This window comes from Chrysochloris asiatica, unplaced genomic scaffold (assembly GCF_000296735.1).
Source record: "Chrysochloris asiatica unplaced genomic scaffold, ChrAsi1.0 scaffold00084, whole genome shotgun sequence".
Taxonomy (NCBI): domain Eukaryota; kingdom Metazoa; phylum Chordata; class Mammalia; order Afrosoricida; family Chrysochloridae; genus Chrysochloris; species Chrysochloris asiatica.
The window spans coordinates 9,106,217-9,127,485 of NW_006408602.1; the positions used below are offsets into that span (position 1 = coordinate 9,106,217).

Here is a 21,269-nt window from a genome sequence, read left to right on the forward strand (position 1 = left end):
TGAAACTGACTTGATGACACTGAACAGCAACAACATCAATATAACTGGCTGGCAACACCAGTCTACATTCTGTTCCTTTTCTGAATTACTGTATTATTCTATGCTATAATTTGGAGCTCTGGTATGGCACTGTAGGATAAGCACTGGGCTGCAAGGTCATTTTGAACTACAAGGTTGGTGGTTCAAACCCACCAGCTACTCCTCAGAAACCTTGTACAGGGTCACTGTGAGTCCAAACCCACTGGACAGCACTTTATAATAACAACATATGATACAATTTAACACTTCCTTTTAATTGTTAATCTATGATGTTTTATATAAATACTTTAAACTTGGGAGATACGAACAGTACTGATAGTGAAATGTATGATGTTTAAAAATTACTTCTAAGTTACGTGCAGCTTTTTAAATAACAGTTTTGGAAGGTGAGACAAAAGCGCATTTTATCTTCTCACAGTCTTTGGTACTCCAAGCTGACTCTGCAATAAACATTCACTAAACATTAAATGTCATCTACAATAAATCTTCATAATAGATTTAGGAACATTTACCATGTTATTGTTACATGCTTTGAATTATGGTAAATTCATTCTTACCTTATATTTTTTAAATTAGGCAACAACTATACAACTTGGAAACATTATTACAAGCCAGCTGTGATTTTGGTAAGTTTAAAGTGTGCTTATTGGCAAAAAGGAATGCAGTTCTATTGCAGAGAATTTCATCTGGGGTCATAATGGCTTCATTGCAGTCTCATGAATAACATAGAGGAATTGTTAGGTCAGAAGTTTCAGACACAGTGTGTTTAGTGTTCAGAGACTCTATGGCGTTTACATTATGTTGTAGCTAAGATTTATAATAGTTTTACAAGTTCACTTTCTGAAGTGAATTAGTACTTACTTTGGTGCTAGAGAGAGAATTTATAAGAGAAGTAAAAAGTGCTCAAAATTGAGGTGTTTGTGTCTTTCTGTTTTCTGTTTGCTCGTTTGTATGTTTGTTTTTGGCATTTAGTAGATTGCATTACTTTTGTGAGAGTAGCATATTTGAGGTTGTGAAGAGAATTTAAGGGCAGTATTTTTAGTGCTAGGAGTCCCTGGTATGGATCTGTAGACTAAGCACTGGACCACAAGATGAGTTTAAACCACAAGGTTGCTGTGAGTCGGAATCAACTTGGTGACAGTTAACAACAGCAGTAACCTGTTTTAGTGTGGACTCCTGGTGTGGTGCTGTAGGATCAGCACTGGACTGCTAACCTCAAGGTCAGCAGTTCAAACCTACCTGCTGCCCCTCAGAAACTATACAGGGTCACTATGAGTCGGGGCTGACTCGAAGACGTTTAACAGCAGTAGTATGTTTTAGTGCAGGACAATGTAGGCTGAATCACAAAGTTGTCAGTTGGCGCCCACCAGCCACTCTGAGGGAGAAAATGAAACTTTCTGCGCCTGTAAAGATTTACAGCCTCGGAAACCCTACACAGGGTTGCTATGAGTTTGAACTGACTTGACAGCAGTTAACAACAGCATATTTTAGTATAGGCTAGCTGCCCTCTTTTTCTGCACTTTTGGTACAGTGTAATATTTCAATTCAGGTCATTTGATATGTGTGGTTCTCACACCACATTATAGTTTCTACCTCATTGAGTTTTTGGTGGATTAAATGACATATCGCATGTTAAGTGATTAGACCAGTGTCTATGATTAGTAATGTCCAGTAATCAAACACCACCAGAAACACAGTTTTGGCCAAACTGGTATATTAACTTACTGAAGAAAGTTACGTACATCATGAGGAACAGATGGGATCTCTCAGTAAGATGATCTTCTCAGTAAAAACGGGTAGAAGGGGCTTGTACTGACTGGTTTTTAGGGAGGTTTTAAAGAGCTTTATGACCCTATATGAAAATTGTTTATTTTCAGCAGAGACCATTCTAGCCTAGCTGTTTGCTATCATTCCAGGGCATTTTGTTTTGTTTTGTTTCCAATATGTGCTTAGTAAATGTTAAGTTTATTGTTTCATCGACACAAAATGTTCCTGCTTTGTGTCAGGCACTTTATGAGGTACTGAAGTGTCAGAAAGGAAAATATGCTGCTGAGAAGTTTGCAGCTAAGTAAGACAGATAGGCATGCAAGCATAGTGTTGTTGTTAAGTACTATTGAGTCAGTTCTGATTCAGCGACCCTGTATAGAGTTTCTGAGGAGAGGCTGGTAGGTTTGAATTTATGACCTTGTGGTTAGCTGTGCATTGCTGATTCTTCAGCACTACACCAGGACTCAGCAGGGTAAATGGAACAGTGTAGTGGTAGAGGCATGTACAAGTTGTTTTGGGAGCCAAAGATGGTCTCATTGTTCTGCCCATCATTAAGTAGTGCCAATTCAGGTCTTCAAGGATGGGGAGGAGTGAGCTAACCAAAAGGTTTTTGGACAGGAAGCATTCCAGGTAGAAGCAACGGTGGACAAAGACGGAGTAGTAATTGTATATGGTTGGATTAGTGTGTGAGAATGATGTATTTGGAAGGTATGAAATCACCATTGCCTTTGTTAATCATGCCCAAAGAGCTTGATTTTTTGTTGTTGTTTTTTTAATCTTGTAGGAATCTCTAGAAAGTTATAGTGGAAATAACAAACAAATTTTACTATTTAGAGTGGTTAAAGTGGCTTGGGTTCATGAAGGTATTTATTATACAAGATTATTCCTTTAAAAGCACTTACTGACCTATAACTATTACTGTGAACTGTTTGTTAAAATGGTTATTTATTACACTGAAATTGTGGCTCATTTTGTTGTTTAAAAAAAAAAGCTTTTAGTCACTTGTCTGTTGGCCAGGTTAGCAGTTGCTGTTGTTAAGTGCCTTTGAGTTGGTTCTGACTCCTGGCGACCCTTTGTAGGATTTTCGAGGATGTAAATCTCTGCAGGAGTAGAAAGCCTCCTCTTTTCCCCACAGAGCGACTGGTGGGCTCAAACTACTGACCCTGTGGTTTGCAGTCCAGTGCTTACCCTACGGAGTTTAGCTGTATTAAAGATTATCCCTAAATAGTCATGCCCCAACCATACATCTCTTAGGGCTTTGTTAATAAACTTGTGTAGCTAGCTTTGCCCTTGTATGTTTCCCAGAGCACCCTTATATTGTATCGTTCAACTTGTTCTCTTCTCGATGCTCCTGGAATTACTTTCCAGTTATGGTCTGGTCTTAAAATATAGTTGGTATTATCCTTTCTCAGGTTGATGTTTAGAAGCAGACAGTATTTAACTTTCTTTTATCTGTTGACTTCTAATCTGGAATAGAAAAATTTCACTCACTTTATTACCACCTCACAAACATTTTCTCTCCCCCATCCTTGAATATACGATGCTTGGGTTATATACGATTAAGTAAATATTAGTGTTTATATTAATATGATAGTGTAAATGCTATACTTCTTCTACTTTGTGTACAGCAATTTTTTTTTGTAGAGTTAATCATTGCTTCTCATTTTTACTTGCTGTTTGTTTATATGTGCTAAAACCAAGTGAGAACCATGTCTGACTTCCCCTGGCTACACAAGGGGGAAAGAGAATCAAACTGAAAATCAGCCCAGGGCTGATGATTCCTATGAGGCGAGGTCTACCTTACAACCATCTTTACCCTATTCTGACACCAACCATCCCTACCACAGCACTTTCTGCTTCACATTTGGGTTCGATAATCCGTTGCAATGGCCACACAGAACTCATAACAATAATTATGATCATGGGGCTTATTAGGGAAGTGAACAGGGTACAATTCAGGATCCAGTCAGGAAAGCCTCTTGTCTGCCATACTGCAGGCCTGCCTCACTCTTATCTTCGTCTCTTAGCCATATGGCCCCTTGTCCTCTGCCTCAGTCCATGGGCCTAGAGTCTACAGCTGCTCTGTCTCTTCATGCCACTGCCTCTGCTGTCGCTGTATTTCTAGGTAGGGATCTTAGACTCCACTCATGCTTTTCTTTCTTGATGATCCTGGGATCTTCCGTCTCTGGGATGTTCCTTTAAAAAGATGAGTCCTTTTAAACCTAGCTGCAGGGCAAAACTAACCAATCCCAGCGTTAGAGTCCTGTATACCTTATTTGCATGGTCCCACCTGATCCCTTGGTGGGAATTAAGAAGACTTTGGATAGAAAAGCCATATCAAGTAAATTCAAGGTGCCACAATATGCCTGTCATTTTATGAATCAATTAATACCACTATTAACACCACAAGCCAACACTCGTCTGTCAGCTTGTCATTTGTGGTGACTGATGTGTTACTGTGATGATGGAAGCTATGCCACTGGTATTTTATAGACCAGCAGGGTCACCCATAGTGGACAAGATTCAGTGGAGATTCTAGATAGACTAAGATCGAGTAGGAAGAAGGAGCGGTAGACCACCGTGCTTTCTCCACAGTGCTGCAGGGAAATAGGCTCACATGCTTTAGTAAAGTGGCCTAAATGGTGTAGTTCGAGGCTATTTCAAGTTTGAACCTGGATCTATTCTGCAAATATTTCCCTCTAACCTCACCACTGCCCTAGGCTTCAGAGTCTGACTTACAGAAGAGATCCATATTTATACCCATTCCAAAGAAATGTGACCCAACAGAATGTGGAAATCATCAAACAATATCATTAATATCAAATGTAAGAAAAATTTTGCTGAATATAATTTTAAAATGGTTGCAGGTGTACATAAATAGGGAATTGCCAAAAGTTCAGGCAAAATTCAGAAGAGGATATGGAACGAGGGATATCACTGCTGGCGTCAGATGGATCTTGGTGAAAGCAGAGAATACCAGAAAGTTGTTTGTTATTGTTAATAAGTGCTGTTAAGTCAGTTCTGGCCCATAGTGATCCTGTATAGGGTTTCCGAGGAGCAGCTGATAAGCTTGAACTACCGACCTTACGGATCAAACCGACTTTGCAATTCAGCGCATTAACCCACAGCTCCACGCCAGGACTCCAGAAAGATGTTTACCTGTGCTTAATTGACTATGCAAAAACATTAGTCTGTGGATACATTGCAACAAATGGGAATTCCAGAACACTTAGTTGTGCTGATGAAGAACCTGTACATAAACCTAGAGTAAGTTGTTTGAGAAGAGCAAGGGCCTGTGGAATGGTATAAAGTCAGGAAAGGTGTGCATCAGGGTTGTATCTTTTCACTATACTTATTTAGTCTGTGAGTAAGTATGGTGAAATAAACTGGATTATATGTAGAACATGGCATCAGGATTGCAGAAAAAATCATCAACAACCTGCAATATGCAGATGACACTAACTTGCTGAAAGTGAAGAGGACTTGAAGCACTTGTTTATGAAGGTCAAAGACTACACTCAATGTAAAAAGTAAAAAGCCCTCAGTACTGGAACAACAAATAGTTTGGTGAACACGTGGCCCAAGCTTTTGTATTTTCAATTGCCCCTTCCTTGTGCTTAAGAAAGCTGGACAATGAATATGAAAGGCTATAGAAGAATTGATGCATTTGAATTACATGTGTTGGCGATGGATATGGAAAGTACCTAGGACTGCCAGAAGAATAAACAAATCTCTGTTGGAAGAAGTGCATCCAAAATGTTCTTAGAAGCCAGAATGGCTAGACTTAGTCTCATATATTTTGCATATATTATCAGAAAGGAATAGTCCCTGAAAAAGGATATCATGCTTGTTTTGGAAACGTATAGGGTCAGTAAAAAAAGAGGAAGACCCCCCCCCCAATGAGATGAATTGACAGTGACTGCAACAATGACCTTAAATATAATTGTGAGGGTGATGTAGGACCAGGCAGTGTTTCATTCTGTTGTGCGTAAGGTTTCTGAGTCAGAACTAACTCCATAGCACCTAACAACAAAAATACCAAATGTGTCAGGTAGTCCATCTTATGTTTATATTGTTTCCTTGGAAACCTTTTTCCTTCATCCTTTTCTAATATGGATCCAGGGTTTGCTGTATACTTACCAAACTAAGACATCCCTTCATAATCATTGTACCATTTCCTTTGCCTCTCTCTTTTGATAGATTACCTCTCTGTATCCAATGTATGCCTACATGACCAATTTCCTTTGAAAGTATCAGCATAAAGCTAGTTCCTGTAAGATGGAGATTAAAGATGTCCCAAATGTCTAACTTTTCCAAACTACTTTACCACTCCATCATCACTGACATCTCCTCTTACTGCTCCTCTCAGCACTTTCCCTTCCATCTTTGGATTCTGTAATTCGCTATAACACCTCACAGAACTCATGAACTGTCAAGGAAATGTCTTATACAGTTGTGGAGACTGGCAAGTTCCAAATTTATATGTCAGGCATCAGACTGGATGCTTCTGATTTGTGTGATTTCAGGGGCTGATGAACCCAAATCAGCAGGTCAGGTGATAGACTGCTGGCTAATTAGGTCAGACAGTAGGCTCAAATTCCAAGAAATGGGTTGGATGGTGACGAGCCAATTGTAGGCTGCAGAACATTCATATTATTGGATATAGAACTTGCCCTCCAGAAACTCCCGTTAATTTAGCAAGATGGTACAAGTGTTTGTGTGGTAGTGACTAGGATAAGGGAAATGACTTGAGTCATACTTTCTAGTAAGGCAGTAAATCAAGATACATCCCACCGTAATCCTTTCTTTTGCCGATCGATCCTCCATTCTACCAAGCATGATGTCCTTCTAAAGGACAGATCCCTACTGATAACATACCCAAAGTGGTGATGGTGGTTATGTGCCGTGGAGTCGGTTCCAACTCATAGCGACCCTGTACAGGGTTTCCAAGGTTGTAAATCTTTATGGGAGCAGAAAGCCTCATCTGTTTCTCACAGAACAATTGGTAGTTTTGAATTGTTGACCTTGAGGTTCGCAGCCCGATTCATAACCACAGTGCCACCAGAGGTGAAGTAGCTGTATCCTGGCTTCTAAGAAGCATTCTGGCTGTACTCCTTCCAAGATAGATTTGTTTGTTCTTCTGACAGTCCGTGGTGCTTTAAATATACTCTTCTTCAATATCAATCCCTGCATCAAATTCTTTTCCAACATCATAACTCAAAGGCCTCAATTTTACAGTCGTCCTTATTATTCATTGTCCAACTTTCACATGCATGTAAGGCTATTGAAAATACTATTATCTTGGGTCAAGTGTGCCTGAGTCCTCCTTAGCTGTTGAGCACTTTGTTGTTGTTGTTGTTGTTAAGTGCCGTTGAGTCGGTTCCGACCCATATTGAGCACTTTAAAGAGGTCTTATTCAGCAGATTTGCCCAGTGCAAATCCATACGAAGAAATCAAATCCATTCATCATTTGATTTCTTGACTGCTGCTTGCTTGAGTGTTGATTGTGGATCCAAGCAAAACAAAGTCTTTAAAAACTTCAATCATTTCTCCATGTATCATGATGTTGCTTATTAGTCTAGTTGAAAGGATATTTGTTTTCTTTATATAGAGGTGCAATCCATACGAAGACTGTGGTCTTTGATGTAAGTATTTTTAAGTCCTCTACACTTCCAGTGTAGTGGTTACAAATCGGGCTGCTAACCTCAGGGTCAGCAGTTTGAAACTACCAGCTGTTCTATGAGAGAAAGATAAGGTTTTCCGCTCCCATAAAGATTTACAGCCTCAGAAACCCTGTACAGGGTTGCTATGAGTCGGAACTGACTCCACGGCACATAACAATAACAACAACACTTCCAGCAAGCAAGGCTGTAAATCTATCTTTATGGGAGCAGAAAACCTTATCTTTCTCTCATAGAACAGCTGGTAGTTTCAAACTGCTGACCCTGAAGTTAGCAGCCTGACTTGTAACCACTACACCACCAGAGAACCTTAGTTTGCCCATAGAATCCTTCAATATTGAAAATCAATTCTTGAATTTTTTTCTGTTGTACATAGAGCCACTATGAAATATCAGGTACCTAACAGTAGTCCTTACAGTAGCAGGTTACCTTATCTTTTTCTCATGGAGCCTCTGGATGGGTTTGCACTGCTCATCTTTCAGTTATCAACCGAGCACGTAATTATATGGCAACCAGGGCTCCTTCTATTCCATAGGAAAACCGAAACCAAACTCCCAGCCACTGAGTTTATTACAACTCATAGCAACCCTAATAGGGTTTCCAGTACTGTAAAATCTTTATGAAAACAGACAGCTTCGTCGTTTTCCTACAGAGTGACTGGAGTGTTTGTACTGCCCACCTTAAGGTAAGCAGTCTGACGCTTAACTCAGAGTACCACCAGGTCTACTTTATTCCATACTCTGTTTTTAAGTGCCATAGAATTGGTTCTGACTCAGCATTGGATTTCTTAGGAGTGACTGATGAGTTTGAACTGCCAACCTTGCAGTTAGCAGTCCAAAGCTTAGCCTATAGCACCACACAATGACTCCTTTTTCATACTGTTGTCACGTGCTGTCGAGTCGGTTCCGAATCATAGTGACCCTGTATAGGGTTTCTAAGAAGTGGCTGGTGAGTTCGAACCACCGATCTTATGGTTTAAACCCACCTTGAGGTCGAGCACTTATCCTATGGCATCACACCAGGACTCTATTCCATACTGTTGTTGTTGTTGTTAAGTGCCTTCGAGTCGGTTCCGACCCATAGCGACCCTGTACAGGGTTTCCGAGGAAACAGTGTCTAAGTATGCATTTGGAGTCCTGGTGTGACGCTGTTGAATAAGCACTGGCTTGCTAACTGCAAAGTCGGCAGTTCAAACCGACCAGCTGCTCCTTGAAAATGCTACAACAGTGTTGCTACTAGTCTGAATCGATTTTGTGGCACTTAATAACAACAACTAATGTGCATATATAGAGGGGAAATGTAAGGAAATTAAAATTTAGTCAGATTACTTAGAAAAATGGAATTAAGTATCAGAAGAAACAGCTAATAATTAAAAGAATTGCAAATTCATTGTTTTTGGGAAAACTATGTTAAAAAAAAAAAAAAGATCTGAGTATTTGCACATCAATTTCACTTGGTTTTGCCAGAGTAGCGGCAGTGTTTGCACATTTGAATTTCAATTTAGAAATGAGTTTGCTTTATGTTTAGTAGAGAATTTGTTGCTTATAAATCTCATCATGCTTTCACTGCTTTTGTTAATGATTATCTCTTATTCATTTTCCTTAGAATTTCCTACGTAGTAGTGACCCAGATGTTTTTTGTTGAAGGAAGTGTAGGCAAGAGGGCATGTGATAAGGTTGGGAGGGACATAGGAACTACTTGTATTAATAGGTCATTCATGGTCTTATAATAAAGATTTTTTATTATATTATGACTGAAGTTTATAGTCTTTCTTAGATGTTGACAGAGGAGAGGCAGGAGTTGATATATATCTCAGGGTTTCCGAGGCTGTAAATCTTTACGGGAGCAGACTGCCTCATCTTTCTCCCGCGGAACCGCTGGTAGTTTCGAACTGCTGACCTTGTGGCTCGCCGCCCGATTCATAACCACTATGGTAGTTTCGAACTTCTGACCTTGTGGCTCGCCGCCCGATTCGTAACCACTACACTACCAGAGCTCCTTGATAATGTACTTAGTCTAAAGTAAATGCACAAAGGAGGAAGAGGGGGAACTTGTTAGAAGTCGTGTTGCAGTAGTCCAACCAAAAGATTATAGGGTCTACATAAAGAATCTGCAGAGTTTCATAGTAATTTTGGGCATAAGTTTAGGACTCTGATGGATTAGATATGAGGTTAAAGAGAGGAATCAATACTATGTATAGGCAGCTGGTGACCTTTAATAAAATGGAGAAAACTTGAAAATTTGAGCAGTGAGAACAGGTTTTGGGAGGGAAAAAAAGGTTCATTTTATGAGCAACACAAATGTTAGACAATTTGACATACAAGATCTAGAGTGCAAAGGAGGGGTCTGGAATTTGGATAAGTCTTTTTAGAGTCATTATTATTTAAAAACAAAGGAGTTGATTGAAGTAATTCATGTAAGAAGAGAGGTAGAAAGAGGAGGGGACTAGGACTGAGACCTGATACAATCCCATGTTGTGGAGTTAAGGAAGATCCCATAAAAGAGAGACAGAACAAAGAACAAGTAAGGAAGAAAGACGACAGGTAGTATATGGTGTCAGTGAAGCCAACTGTTACCAATGCTATTGCAAGGTCAGGTGACTGGAAAACAGGTAGAGTCCATTAGATGCAGCAGTGCAATGTGGGTTTCATTGGTGACCTTAAGAAGAACACTTTGTGGACTGCTGGGGCAGGAGACAAATGGGAATCAATTGAGAAACTGCACGAGAGACAGTGGCTGTTGGTATGGCTTACAAAGTTTTTGTCTTTGTCCTCTTTAATTATTTAAGCTGTTAACATTGTCTATTTTTGTTTTAGGACAGGTATCAGCCCTCCACTGTAAAGCAGACAATATTAGACAACAGTGCATACTGTTTCTTCATTATGTTAAAGTTTTCATCTTCAGGTAGGATGTCAGCTGAGGCACTGTGATTATTGCATGAATTTCTAACTGTACTTTGACCTGAACTGTGAGTGTTTAATGAGTCTTACTGTTTATTAGGTACCTAAAAGTGCAGACCATTGAGCGTGACGTTCCTGTCCATTCCTATGAGGCTTTGGAGGCCCAGCTTCCCTCAGTCCTGGTTGATCAGTGTCATGGATTGCTCTTGTATATTGGACATCTATCTGAACTTCCCAGTATTAATATAGGAGCATTTGCAAATCAAAATCACATTAAGGTTTGACTTGTTTTGTTTACTTTTTCAATTAGCAGCTTTTTCTCCTCACAAGGAGTGTTTATTCTAGAATAAAGGAAGTTAGTCAAAAATAAAAATTGAGAGAACCAGACTACCTGAGTTGAATTCTAGCTTCTTTATCAGTTGTGTGGCTTTGACAAATAGCATCTCTGTGCTTCAATTGTCTCATTTGTATAATTGACATAAATTCCATAGAGTTGTTGAGAAAATTAAATAAGTAGGTTTATGTAGTGGACTTTGAACCAGTTATTCAAGATTGTAATAGTTTAATTGCTCAATAGTTTCAGAGCCAATAGATCAATTTGTAGTTTCGAAAATTTTTCTTTTTTTTTTCCTCACTGGTAAAGGTTGAACAAGCCCTCATTTATATCGTAAACAAATTGAAAAGATCCCATCAAAAATACTTTTAAAACCATAGGTCTCTTCTGACTTTGAGACCTTTTTGGAATGTGATTTAGGATTGTTTTGACTACCTTTTTAGTCCATACATTTGATAATCATTCCCTCAAAGTTGGTTTATAAAAAGTTGTTGTGTTGGCATGCTTTAGAGGTAAAAGTAACATATTTTTTGTATGAAAACACAAACTTACATAAAACACAGTGATAACTCTTAATTTACTATAAGCACTGAACTGCTAATCACCATCTGCTCCTCAGAAATACTATACAGGATTGCTATGAGTCAGAACCAACTCCACTGAACTTACCAAAAACAACAGTGTGGTATTCTTTTAAGTCTCCATTATGTTTGACTTTACCAATTTGAATGGTAGAATTTTAGGGAACCTGTCTGCAGAAATAAAGAATATGTACTAGGGTCCTCATACTGAGATTTGCCTTTTGTAGACCCTTTAACCATGCTTGAAATGATAGTTATTTGAAGATCAAAGCACTGAATTTTTAAAGCCGGGAAATTTATATCCTTTAGTAAATAAACAAACCGTACATCATAATACTGTTTTTCTTCAAATAAACAGAAACATCTTACAAAATATATTGTTGCTGTTGTTAAAGTGCTGTCGAGTCGGTTCCAACCCATAGCGACCCTGAACAGGATTTCCAAGGCTGTAAATCTTTACGGGAGCAGAAAGCCTCATCTTTCTTCCGTGGAGCATCTGGTAGTTTCGAACTGCTAACCTTGAGGTTCGCAGCCCAATTCATAACCACTATGCTATCAGAACTCCTTTGCAAAATATGAAGCACCACTAAATATAAAGCACCTTGCAGTACCCTACATATTTATTATATTTCACCAATTTTATATATGAGGAATCTTGTTTTAATTGATAGTTTTAGTTGAGCATCTGTTTTATTAATTTATAGGGACTTTTTTATTAGACAGAGTATTTGTTGGATATTATGCATTACAGATACTTTGTTCTATTTATCATTTCTTTCACTCTTTAGCCTGAGCTACAATGACTGAGTAGACAACTTAAGTTTTTTTAATATAATTTATTCTTTTTCTCTTTTATGTACTTTTCTGTGCTGTTTAAATTTTTGTTGTTGTTGTTTTACATTTATCTCTAGTTTCTTTTTAAAATATGCTTTGAATTGAGAAACCAAACTTTACTTTCTTATAATAGATACATAAGTTATTAATCATGCCTTTTACAGAATGTCTCATTCTGTCCCTACTGATTTGAGATGTTACTTTTATCTATTTGTCTCTTCTTTTTTCTTGCTAGTTATCATTTATTCTTATGCCAGTACATTTTTATTAGTATAATATTGTATTTTGTTTGGTAAGGCAACTCTCCTCGCCATCTTTTTCTTAGTTTTTTAAATAGAATGTGTATCATTATGCTAATTTTTATGATGCTAGAAGTCAACTAGATGAAGGCTTGGTAGCTCAGTACCACACAGTAGTTTAAAGCACTGGCTTTTGAGTCAGTAGACTTGGGTCTGAATCCAGGGCATGAATTGATAAGTAAAAAATCTTTTCCGATTTTAACTTCAGTTTTTTGATAGAAATGACAGTAGTATTTTGTGTACTTTTAAGTATTTAATGTGTAGGAGTCTAAAGTTCTCATCTAATTTAAAGACGTTCATGTGAAATTACATAGGATATATTTGTATATCCTAGCTGTGGTATGGCATTGTATTACAAGCACTGCTCTGCTAACAGCTAGGTCAGTGGTTCAAACCCATCAACCGCTCTCAGAAACTGTCCAGGGTCATTATGAGTCAGAACCAACTTTGTAGCACACAAGAACGGCAAGAACAATGTATATCCTAGCTAGATGCTAAAATAGTATCATGAAAATAAGTGTGTTGAAGCTTTCATCTGCTGCTTTGCAGCGTTAACAGAATCAGAGGTTGGTTGGAAAGGACCTTTATTATACAAGTCTTATCAGCAGCCCCAACCAAGGTGGGTTTGTCTTACACAAACATGAAACTATGACTTGTTTTCTAAGATCTCCTTTGGAAGAATCCTCATTAGTAAGAGAAAAGGTCTGCCCTGAACTTTTGAATAGTGGTAGGTTTATTGGTTCTTTCCCCTTGTTCTAATGGAAGAATGTTTAGACATAATAAAGTATTATGAATTCTCAACTTCAGTCAATACTGTCATCCACAGCTCTTTCCACCATCATGGCATTTATTACATCTCCATCTAGATATCCATTGGCTGGTGCTAGAAATTCTTCATATCCTTGGTGAAAATTTGAGTAAGTTTGTGATTTTTTTAGTTATGCTCATTTTCAATCTGGTTGTTTATTGCTTTTGAAAATTGCACAAATAATAAATGCATTGGTTGTTAAAGAACAAAAATTCAAGTATAACATATTAAAAAGTGAAAGTCGATTTATTTTCCTGAGAAATAACTATTGGAAACAACTTAGTCTATTTATCTTTCCATTCTTATATTCTGTGTATTTTTGTGCATAGATAGAAACACATAAGGGTGGATCTTTGATTTTTGTTTTCATCCACAAATGGTATTGTACCGTTCTATGTGAGCTTTCATTTAGCAGTTTCTTTGAGGTATCTATTCACGTTAGCTGTAATATTTTAACTTCATTCATTTTAAGGACTGCATGTTATGAATCTATCATACTTTATTTAGCTGTATTTGTGTTTGAACAGTACCCTCTTAATGTAGTTATTAAAGGGTTCAACTGTTAATTGAAACGTTGGAGGTCCAAATCTGCTCCCCTTTGGAAAAGGATATGGCAGTCTGGTCCCTAAAGATTTTTAAGTTCCGTCTAGTTGGTTCCAACTCATAGCAACCCTCCATAGGGTTTCCAAGGAGCTGCTGATGGATTTGAGTCACAAGTTTTGAGGTTTGCAGTCCAGTGCTCATCCTACAGCATCACTCCTTAAATATTGTTATTGGTGGTGGTGTTAAGTGCCCTTTAATTGGTTTTAACACATAGTGATCCTGTATAGGATTTCTGCAGAATTGCTGTTAGGTTTGAATTGCTATCCTTGATGTTCAAACCAACTTGGCAGTCTAGTGCTTATCCTTCAGTGCCACACCAGGACTCTGTCTAAAGATTGCAGCCCTGGGAACCCTGTGGGACAGCTCTACTCTGTTCTACATGGTCACTATGAGTTGGCATCGAACTAACAGCAACAGGTTTGGTTCTTCTGGTATTTTTGAATGTTTAAATTGTGCTTTTTGTTGTTTATATTACAGATATTGATGCAGTGAGTGTCCTTGTTTGTAAGAGTTTTGTTTAACAACCATATTGAAAAAGGTGTCCAGTAGAATGAGCACTGTAGCATGGATTGTAAGGTCAGTATGAACTGCAAGGTTGGTGGTTCAAACTCACCCACTGCTCTTCAGAAACCCTACACAGGGTCGCTGTAAGTCTGAATCAGCTTGATGGCACATAACAAGAACAATATTGAAAAATGACATTCGGTTTCTTTTTTACTTTGCATTTCCCTGGATTACAGTGAAGTTGAACATCTTTATATAACTTCATTGTCCTTTTGTAATTATATTGTTTATTATTGTTGTTGTTAAGTACCATCGAGTTGGTTCTGACTCATAGTGACCCTGTATAGGTTTCTGTGGAACAGCTGGTGAGTTTTGAACTGTTGACCTTACGGTTCAAACCCACCTTGTGGTCCAGTGCTTATCCCTCAGTGCCCTACCAGGACTCCATATTATGAATAGCAATCCTTTATAAGAGTTCTGTGGTGGTACTACCACTGGACTGGTGGCTGCCAGGTCGGCAGTTCAAATATACCAGTCACTCCATGAAAACCAACTAAACGGCAGTTAACAACAATAGCTGTTTATATGTTGCCTGTTGTATTGATCCTGCTGTTTGATTTCTCTAAGTGCCTTAACATTTTAACAATCTCTGTCAATATTAATTATTTAATTATAAATAAAGGTGTCAATTATTTAGGTTATAAAATTATTCATTACCCAGTACTTGCTTTTTAGTGAATTAATTGGTGTTGTTATTGCTGTTAAATGCCATCGATTTGGTTCTGACTCAGTGACTCTGTATAGGGTTTCCTAGGAGCAGCTGGTGAGCTTGAGTTGCCAATCTTGCAGTTCCAATCTGCCTTGCAGTCCAGCACAAGTGCTACACCAGAACATGTGTGTGCATTTTCATATATATATATATATACAAACAACATGATGACACACATATATATATTTTTTCCCTTATATGGGCTCTACTTCAAATAATATTTCCTTAGAGCCGTGCTCAGGTAGGTTGATTCTGATACCAGTGCAACTTTGGATATATAGTACCTTGGTTTTCTTTATGCATAAACAGATTACATGTGATCATTGATCTGTAGTAATTAAAAGAATGTTTTAAAGACTTTGTTGATAAATAGCATCAGCAGTTTTGAGTGTTCCTGTCTGTCTATTCAGTATTTTTAAATCATATTGTATTAATGCTTTTAAGAAAAATGTACTCAGCAATACTTGGAAGAATTAGAAACTTTATAGTGTTGTTTATCAGTATTCATCTAAGAAAGGATATGTCCTCAAATTTAACTTTTATATGCAAAATACAAAATCACTCTATATGTTGCAGTTTTGGTGAGAAATTTAAAAGATATGCAATCCGTTTTCAAACTTTCTGAATTCGTAAAATCTACTTTAGTTTTAAATATAATTTATTTTTACATTTTCAGAGCATGTTGCTTATGGTCATCAGTTTATGAATGTGGCAGATGACAGTTTAACTAATATCAGTCTGTGTGGAGAACACTGTGAAAATCTCCTTTGTGATTTAATAAGCCTGTCACTCAACAGGTATGACAAGGTAAGGCTATAAGAGTTTATTGCTATTTCTAAAACTTCGTAGCAGTAACCAATACATAACACTTGTGGTTTAATCTGGATGATTTTATAATATATCATGGTTTGTTAGTCTTCTTATTTACTATTATCGGGGAGCTGATTGTAAAAATAATTTTGATATAAACATTTAAAACAGGTCAGAATTAGTATCTTGGAGCTGTTTTAAAAAAATGCTTAGAATCCTTTCCCATGTTGTCTTAAAAACAAATAAACAAGATATTTATGATCTTGAATGAAAGTTTAACTTCTGTTCAAACAGGTGAGTCCAATCTCTAATGATCTATTGTATTGCTTGCTGCATAATAAATGAACATTGAGTTAATTGATGAAATTTTTATTTGCTTCTTTTCAGAATAGTTTTAGAATCATGAGAGAAAAATACATATTTTTATTACAGTGTGCTTATCATAGGATGTTTAATACAGTTAATGATTTAAAGATAGCACAGAATCAGTCCTGTAAGCTGGTTTGAACTAGCTCAGGTATGGCCAATGCAGAGAAGTGGAATGATAGTTGGAATGAGAATATTATGGCTAGAAGTCCTGGGATGGAAGACGTGCAACAATGAATCCTTTTGGGAACCAGGAGATTTAGTTATTGCCAAAACCGTAGAGAGTGGCACACATTCAAAGTGTTGTGGTTGGCTACCATTTTTAAGTGAGGCACTGTTGTTTCCAACTCTGTGCACCAAGATCTTTGGTTGCTATGCAGTGTGTGTGTTGCTCTTGTTTTTTAAGAGAGAGATTCAGTTCCAGCAAGGTATAGACCATCATTCTTCATATTCCAGATACCATTACAGGTTACCCCCATTAAAAAAATTTAAATCTGTTTCACTTTCTCTTCATTGGCCATGACTGAACTGTGAAGAACCAGTTCAAAGCCTTGCATAGAATGTATTTGTTTTTAGGAGATGGATATTCATAAATTATTACCACTATCTCAGTTTACACACAATCCCTAATTTTTGGAAATCAGGATTTAAAACTTTTTAAGATTTGGAATCATATGGTTTTTATGCATTTACTATCACCATTTTAAAAATTTAATCTCAACTAACATGTCAGATGTGCTGGATTACAAAGTCGGTTTGAACTGCAGAGTTGGCAGTTCAAGCCCACCAGTTGCTCCTAAGAAACCACAGGGTCACTGTGGGTCGGAACCAACTTGACGACGCTTAACAACAACAGCCTGTCCAAACTCACCACCACAGAGTTATTTCCAACTTACATTGACCCTCTGTAGGATTTCCAGTGCTGTCCCGGTGTGGCACTCTGGGTTAATGCACTGGACTGCAAGGTCTGTTTGAACCACAAGGTTGACAGTTCAAGCTCACCAATTGTTCTTTGGAAACATTATATAGAGTTGCTATGGTCAGAATTTACTCAAAGGCACTTAACAACAACAATAACAACAAATCTTTTTGGGAGCAGAAAGGCCCATCTTTCTCCTGTGGAGCAGTTGGTGGATTTGAACTCCCAACCTTTGCAGTTAGCAGCCCAGCACTTAACATACACCACCCAGAGGGCTCTGTTTGAATGTAATCATTAGGTTGAAAAAAGTAAAGTAATTCGTTAATTATTGGGATACAAAAAATCCTAACAATTATTATTTTACTAAGTGTTATGTTAGAGATGTCTGTGTAACGTGAAATATTGAATACATTATAAGTTTCTGAAGTTCACTGTGATTGCAAATATAATTGTTATTGTTAAGTGCCATTGAGTCGGTTCCAAATCCTAGCGACCCTGTGTAGGGTTTCCAAAAATATGCCCTTTGAGGATATTTTTATTATAAAAATCTGTAAATAATATGGTGGTTATATGCCGTGGAGTCGGTTCCGACTCATGGCGACCCTGTACAGGGTTTCCGAGACTGTAAATCTTTACGGGAGCAGAAAGCCTCATCTTTCTCCCGTGGAACAGCTGGTAGTTTCGAACTGCTGACCTTAAGGTTTGCAGCCTGATTTGTAACCACTATGCTAATAATATAGGAGTTGCTTAATTTTTATACATTGCTAGTGTTTCTATTTGGTGGTGGTGCTTATGTGCCGTGGAGTCGATTCTGACTCATAGCGACCCTTTACAGGGTTTCTGAGGCTGTAAATCTTTATGGGAGCAGAAAGCCTCATCTTTCTCCTGCGGAGCAGCTGGTAGTTTCGGACTGCTGACCCTGACAGTACCAGCCTGATTCACAATCACTATGCTACCAGAGCTCCTTAGTGTTTCTATTTAATGTGTCTTTAATTTTTTCACTCTGCTCTTCAGTGAACGGAAATTTGTTTTCTAATCTTTTCATTAGTTATCTCTATTCTGGTAAATTGATTAGATCAGTGTCAGTGACCTAAATCCGGTCCATCACCAGTTTTTTTCAATAAAATCTCACTGGAACCCAGTCCTGCCCGTTTGTTTATCCGTTGCCAGTAACTCGTATTGCTTTGCAATGGCAGAGTACAGCAGTTATGGCAGACAGTATAGTCCATAAAGCTTAAAATACTTCCATTAGCGCTTTACAGAATAAGTTTGCCCAGGACTGGATTAAATGATTAAAGCAGAAGTGTTTTTGAAGTTGAAAATAAATTTCAACCCTGTACTTTTAGATGTAAAATGGATAAACTTTTATAATGAATGAAATGGCAGTTTTATAAATAATTTAATGTAATTGAACATAAGTTTTAACTCACCTAAATCATTCTTTTAAACCATTGTGAGAGAGATGTGGCCGCTGTCTCTTATGAATACTTCATTTTCCTTCTTTACCACAGGTTAGACCTTCAGAGGTGTTAACAACTCACCATTGCTCATGTTCATGCATTAAAGAATTATGGGTTCTACTCATTCATCTTCTGAACCATAGAAATAAATGGTCTCTCTCAGAAGTAAGTTGGGAAATATACATGTTAGTTTTTGCTCTTACGTATTGAATTTATTCAGTAGTTTTGGCAGAGGAAAATGTTAACTGAGTTCATTTTTTATACAAAGTCAACAAACAACCACTGCCAAAATGATGAACTGAATGCTGTGTATCTATTACATTTTTTAAAGTTCCTGAGTGATGTAGTTAATGCACTTGACTACTAACTGAACAATGACGTTTCAGTCTACCTAGACATGTCTTAGAAGAAAACAAAATCAACAATTGAAAACTCTATGGAGCACAGTTCTACTCTGAAACACACGGGGTCACCCCATGAGTTAGAATTGACTCAACAACTGATAAAAATGGTCTTTTTAAGCTTAAAAGAATTAATGTGAGACATCTAGCAGAAGCATAATATTTGACTCTTATTTTCCAAAATACTTTTTTCGTTCTATCACTAATGTCTTAAACTGGAATGTAGATTCACCTCCAGCAATTCTATATGGGTTCAGCCTTCTGTGTGGATTGCATCTCAATGTAAAGGAAACAAAAATCCTCACCACTGGTCTAATAAACAAGTTGTCAGAGACAAATTTTACTTGGATCAACTATCAACACACAAAGAAGCAGCAGGCAAGAAATCAGATGATTCCACTGAGTAGTATCCAGTCTGTATGGAGAGACTGATGAAAGGAGATGGGATAGCACTCATGTGGTACAATAGTGAATAATTCCATCAGGACTGACTATGAGGATATGTAAAGGTAAATGTTTTGTAGCAAAAGGAGGGGAGTAGTTGACTTTGCAGGCCTGGAGCAGAAGTGGGACCATCAAGGGAGAAGAGCTGAGTACAGGACCCTACCCAGAGAAATAGTGATGCCAGAGATAGAGGCAGAGACAATGACATGGAGAGATGGAGTGGCTGGGAACTCTAGACCCAGAGAGGGAGAGGGGCTGTGTGCTGATGACCAGGGGGCAAGCTTGTGGGGTATACCCTTTGGTTGGTTGATGATGCATGGAGGGGATTGTAACCATGGCAATGTAACAATATACAATAGAATGAATGTAAAGCTGATGTTCTCCCATATAAACTATCACATAATTCAGAAAACGGTAAAAAAAAAAAAAAAAATTAAATGATGTGTCACATTAGGCAAATCTGCTGCACAAGACCTCTTTAAAGTGTTGCAGAACAAAGATGTTGGTTTGAGGACTAAGGTGCACCCGGCCCAAACCATGGTATTTTCGGTAACTTCATATGTATGTAAAAGTTGGACAGTGAATAAGGAAGACCATAGAAGAATTGATGCATACGAGTTATGGTGCTGGAGGAGAATATTCAAAGTACCGTGGACTGTCAAAAAGAACAAACAGATCTTTGCTAGAAGAAGTACAGCCAGAGTGCTCCTTGGAAGCCAGATTGCTAAACTTCATCTCTCATACTTTGGACATATTAATCAGGAGGGATTCATCCAGTCACTGGAGAAGGATGTCATGTTTGGTATAGTGGAGGGTCAGAAATAAAAAGTGCCCAGTGGCAGCTACAATGGGCTCAGGCATAGCAAAAATTGTGAGGTTGTCCCAGTACCAGGCAGCATTTCATTCTATTGTCCATAGGGTTCTATGAGTTGGTATTGACTGGATGGCCCTTAACAACAACTAGCAATTCAGGAAACATTCAGGAACATGTGATTAATAATAATAGGCTCAGTTTTACAACATTATTTTAAGGAGGGGAAACCCACTGCCGAAAATCCCACTGCCATCTAACTGACTCCAACTCATGAATCCTGGTGTGGCACTGTGGCTGAATGCACCAGACTGTAAAGCAGTTTGATACCACAAAGACGGCAGTTCAAGCTCACAAGTTTCTCCTCGGAAACCCTATACAGGATCTCTATGGGTAGGAATCGACTCGACAGCACTTAACAACAACAATATAACAATTCTATAGAACAGAGTTGTACTATTCCCTAGGGTTTCCAAGACTATAAATCTTTTTGCAAGGGTAGAAAGTCTCATCTTTGTCTCACAGGTATCTAGTTGTTAACTGCTGACCTTGCAGTTATCAGCCTGATGTGTAGCTCATTCGCCTACCAGAGCAGAGAGAAGGAAGGTGGAAGAGGAGCACAGAAGGAAAGATGGAACCTTTTCCACCCCCAGTTTATTTTGAGTCATGTCTTCATAAATGGGACTTCAGTTTATTTCAAGTGCATTTGGTTAGTTATGTACTGTCAAGTTTATTCTGACTCATAGCAACCTAGAGACCATATAAGACAGAGTAGAACAGCCCCATAGGTTTTTCTAGGCTATAATCTTTACGGGAACAGATTGACATTGTTGTTGTTATGTTGTTAAGTGCCATCGAGTCCGTTCCGACCCATAGCGACCCTGTACAGGGTTTCCGAGGGTGTAAATCTTTACGGGAGTAGAAAGCCTCATCTTTCTC

The 21,269-nt window shown here is 38.1% G+C and overlaps 1 protein-coding gene across 1 annotated transcript in view; it reads left to right on the forward strand.

Moving 5' to 3' along the window:
* Positions 1 to 21,269, forward strand: part of MMS22L (MMS22-like, DNA repair protein) — a 160,362-nt gene that overhangs the window by 2,556 nt on the left and 136,537 nt on the right. Inside the window, exons 3-8 of the mRNA XM_006865862.1 lie at positions 616 to 665; positions 10,304 to 10,391; positions 10,488 to 10,665; positions 13,262 to 13,352; positions 15,796 to 15,926; positions 18,726 to 18,839. Of these exons, the coding sequence (XP_006865924.1) occupies positions 616 to 665; positions 10,304 to 10,391; positions 10,488 to 10,665; positions 13,262 to 13,352; positions 15,796 to 15,926; positions 18,726 to 18,839 (652 nt within the window). The remainder of the gene's footprint in view (positions 1 to 615; positions 666 to 10,303; positions 10,392 to 10,487; positions 10,666 to 13,261; positions 13,353 to 15,795; positions 15,927 to 18,725; positions 18,840 to 21,269) is intronic.